General features: G+C 48.2%; 2 protein-coding genes across 2 annotated transcripts in view; both read right to left on the bottom strand.

The window, feature by feature from the left end:
- LOC118407122 (potassium voltage-gated channel subfamily KQT member 1-like) overlaps positions 1-4216 on the bottom strand; it is a 158033-nt gene that overhangs the window by 137455 nt on the left and 16362 nt on the right. The gene's annotated exons all lie outside the window — the stretch shown is intronic.
- On the bottom strand, positions 645-2492 carry LOC118406301 (failed axon connections homolog). The gene is made up of 3 exons (XM_035806234.1): positions 2188-2492; positions 1252-1388; positions 645-890 (listed from the first exon to the last, which is right to left on the bottom strand). The coding sequence occupies exons 1-3, from the start codon at positions 2402-2404 to the stop codon at positions 660-662; spliced, it is 585 nt and encodes a 194-aa protein (XP_035662127.1). The 5' UTR covers positions 2405-2492; the 3' UTR covers positions 645-659.

Below are 4216 nucleotides of genomic sequence, written 5' to 3'. Positions count from 1 at the left end.
GTGTCACTGTGTATGTGTGTTTGTATGTGTGTGAGTGTGTGTATGTGTGTATTTGTGTGTGTATGTGTCTATGTGTGTGTATGTGTGTGTGTGCGTTTATGTGTGTATGTGTGTCTGTGTGGGAGTATGTGTCTCTGTATATGTGTCTGTGTGTGTGTTTGGTGTGTGTGTCTGTGTCTGTGTGTAATATATGAATGATATTACAGGCAGGCTCAACTCCAGAGGGGAGGTCCTGGTCCTGCAGATAATATTTTCTGAATAGAAAAAAAAAATATTGTATTGGTAACTTGACAATTTGAATTTTAACATAACAGAAGTTGCATTATATTCCCCGAAAATAATTTCATTAGGTTGGTAGAACATAGGATGTAGGAGTTCTTGTACCAAACCAGGATGTTTTTACTGCGCTTACATTTCGATGTCTATCAGACACCTTCCAGGTAGCAGCAATACCCCCAAATGTCCACCCTCCAGATAAACGATATGTACAGAGGTGTGCCATATAAACAACCATTAGACAAACTACAGCTTTTCCAGCAAGACCCAGAGGAGACCTTGACACTCCTATACAGTGTTCCCAATACACTCTGCCACGGTGAGTGGCAGTGTTATTCTCTCCCCCCTCCCCTGAATATTTTTGATGTCCTGTCTTTAAGTCCTTAACCTACATGTATATGTGTACCTACGTGCAGTTTACAATATTGCAATTGGTAGCCCTCATACCAGTATGTGTTCTCCTCCACCATCTTAGTGAAGGCCCTGCCGACAGCCTTGTCTGCATCACTCAGGGTCTGGTTCAGGTCCACACCTTTCTCCCTGTTCAGGAACTCCATGATGAAACCAGAGTCTCCCATGGCTTCCCCGTTGTACTCTATCCATGGGATTTTCCCCTGTGGAAACAAAGCCAAATTCAAGTCAACAATATTCTCTACAATGTGTATGCTATCACAGTCTACATGACTACAATGGCTCTCATAATAACAAACAACAAATATTACATCAGTTAAAATCAATATTTCAAACCGTTTTGGGTGTAAAATAAACAACTTTGAGAGAACAAATTATGTACTCATGTATCAAACTCTTGTGGCCACACATTAGTCTTTAGGGGGTCACTTTTATTCAGAGAGGGCATGACTTTTTTTGAGGGCGGGATCTTAAAGTGCATGACGATAAAATCTATAAATTTCAAAGCCATTCTGGTCTATCATAGTTTCCCAAGCCTTAACCTGACCGTGATGATATACAAACCTTTGGGCCCATACTCCTCCCATACATGGGCTCGTATGGAATATCAGCCATACGCAGATATGTCTCCAGCTTCATACCAAACGGAGTCAGACATGGGATGGCCTTCACAGGTGGTGGTGCGTGGTAGTACACTTTTCCTAGGTCACAAAAACAAAATACATATAAATGTCAACATCAATTAACACAAATTATAATGAAAATGCTGTTCGTCTTTCCTTACTAAACTAAGGTAGAGAAATGAGTACCTAACTTTGATTAGGGCCGTCCCTCGGGTAGGGTGTTAAATGGAGGTCCTGTATTTGAGGAGATCCATACGTTAAAGAACCCACCACACTTATGGAAAAGAGTAGGGATCGTTCATGGTGTGAGTGGTTCAAAACCTTAAGTTCTATGGCCGCACCTGGGGCAATTGCTAACGTATTGAAGTCACCTGAGTTAGCGCCAAATGGCAGCCATTCGAGACCCTTGCAATTTAGCAATGCCTGTCTTACGCTCCTCGCAGTTCAACTGTACAACAACCAGGTATTGTCGATCCTAATGTAAGGCGCAGAAGCCTGGACCGTGATAGCCACCGAAGAACGGCTCCTGAATGCCCGTGACAGTGCAAGTGTCTACGAAGGATACTGAGGCTCCATGGAAGAACTTCACCCCAAATGCCACAGTACAACAGCTGACCAACCATCACACACTGCCCCTTCACATACAGCCGATTCACATACAGTTCTGTCACAAACAGCTTCTTCACTGAGCACAAACATCCCCTACTGCTAAAACAGCTTTTGTACTAATGGGCTTAGCCAGCCCAGGTAGACAGCCCAGCCTTTTCTGTAAACCCTAGTAAACCTTACTCATGGTGTCCGCGGAGTCACCACTGATAAGGAACGCCCCTTAGCGACTTATACATCAATTCTAACTCGATAGCAGCTGCAGTCTTACCTGGTGTAAACTCTGCCCGTAGCTTGACTTTTGTCCGCCTCTGCCCGCCGCAGCAGGTCCACACCACCGCCCCGACAAACAGCGCAGAGGCGGCGACCAGCACAGCCTGGCCCGGGGACAGTTGGGTTGGGTCCGTGAACAGCTGTAGGACTGACGTCTGGAGAGACTCGTACACGGCAGCTAGCGATCCCTGGACGTGTCCTGGGGACTCGGACATTTTCACAAGGCCCTGAAGCGGCTGCCTATAGAAACGCCAACTTGACAGTACTGGCGGGATGCGAGCAGGGCTCACCTACTTGTCACGAGGTGACATCGTGATCACTCTGTGATCACCCCTGGTGTGGGGAGTGTCACCCGAGTAATTGAGAGCAGATGTAATGGGTTTTGAGAAGGGACACGTATCAGGGAAGGGGATTCCAGCTAGAGACACCGACAGGGTAGGACGTGTCCAGATTGTCCTGAATAAAGTTATCATCTCCGCAACATCATGCCTCTGTCCTGATCCTTGACTTGACTCACTACCATGCCACCGTGACATCTGGTAGTACGGCTGGGGTGAGTCAAGTTCAACGGACGGGACAGGGGCAGACGAGAGCCGTTCAGAGACGTAGGACAGAGTGCCGATCCGGAGTACCGAGCCCGCGGGGTTGACCAGCAAGTCCAGCAAGGGGCAGGCGACGGGCGAGCGTCGGTGGCCGAGGCGAGCGAGAGGGAGCAGCAGAGGAGGCGTCGTCCGAGAGATGCAGGCCGACTTCTACTCTGACAGAGAGCCGGCCCGGAGTGCCTGCGGCAGTAACGACCTGTGGTAGCGGCAAAGAGAGCGGCAGTGGCCGGGGCAAGGCTGGACAGCCACGCGGCGGGCGGGATGGTGACCGGAGAAAGAGCGGGCCCGGGCAGAGAGTCCATACAGAGAGAGACACAGGAGGAAGGTCGGTGGGCTCGCATAGTATCATTGGCGCACCGTGCACACCGGCCTAGTTCTGTTACTTACTTTGTTCAGCTTTGTTGTAGTAGTTTTAGATTTGTTAGAATGTAGGCAACCAATGTTAGATAAATTATGTCAGTGCTATCAGGAATACAGTATAGATTAGCTGAGCAGCGAGTATCATGCGGACGTGGCGGAAGTCAGTGGGGGGGAGTCACCAGATGGGTCAGTTTAGATGTAAGACAGACATATAGAGATAGAATTATAGATATACATGTGGGTTTTACTCCCCGGGATAGTAATGTGTAGTTCGTATGATGTTTCCATAGCAGGTCAGGGGTGTCCGGCGTTTCATGTAGTTGTCGGAAAGTCTATTTGTTGTGTTTATGTGTTGAGGAGATGTTAATGTTTAAGTCGAGAGGTAGAGGAGAGCCATGCCACCGTGACATACTCACAAGGTGTAGCGAACTTGCGGTGTGATTTGGGGTCTACTTTCAGCAGCTCTGCGGAGTACATGAGTTACTTTTACTTCTTGGCGACGCCTTACCTGTGTGAAAATCAACTCGCCCCGAACGGTTCGGACCGGTCCGAGGGCAGTCCACACGGTCCGCCTACGTGAAAGCCGTCCGGCCCGCGAGGCTGCCGGTCCGAGCGCCGGGCGGTGAACCGTCATTAAGTGGTTCAGCACGTTCGGCAGTTCAGGACCGCCGGACGCTTCGGGCGCCGTAAAACACTTAGAAAAAATTGCCGCCGCCCGGCCAAATTTTGTCTAAGTCCCTAAATTGTATGAAGCCGTGCGACAGCGCCCCCTTCCGTACACTAAGCGCAGCGACCAGAAGAGCGATAAAGTCCGTAGGTGAGACTATTAGACATTGTTAGAGGCATGCATTACGTCCATTACTGCGGGGCAACAGCCAGAGCGGGCGAACACTAATAGTAATAGCGTTGCACTATCGCCTGAACAATACTATGAAAATAAAATTTAAAAATTAGATTTTTCTACCTTCACATCTACAACTTTTCTTCTATACTATTTTGGCCGCGACTAATGAATGGGTGACGTATTTTCTTGTACATATTCGTTCATTAATTTATATAGTCACC

Source organism: Branchiostoma floridae, chromosome 19 (assembly GCF_000003815.2).
Source record: "Branchiostoma floridae strain S238N-H82 chromosome 19, Bfl_VNyyK, whole genome shotgun sequence".
In the NCBI taxonomy this organism is placed as follows: Eukaryota; Metazoa; Chordata; class Leptocardii; order Amphioxiformes; family Branchiostomatidae; genus Branchiostoma; species Branchiostoma floridae.
This window is presented reverse-complemented; position numbering and strand designations above follow the sequence as displayed.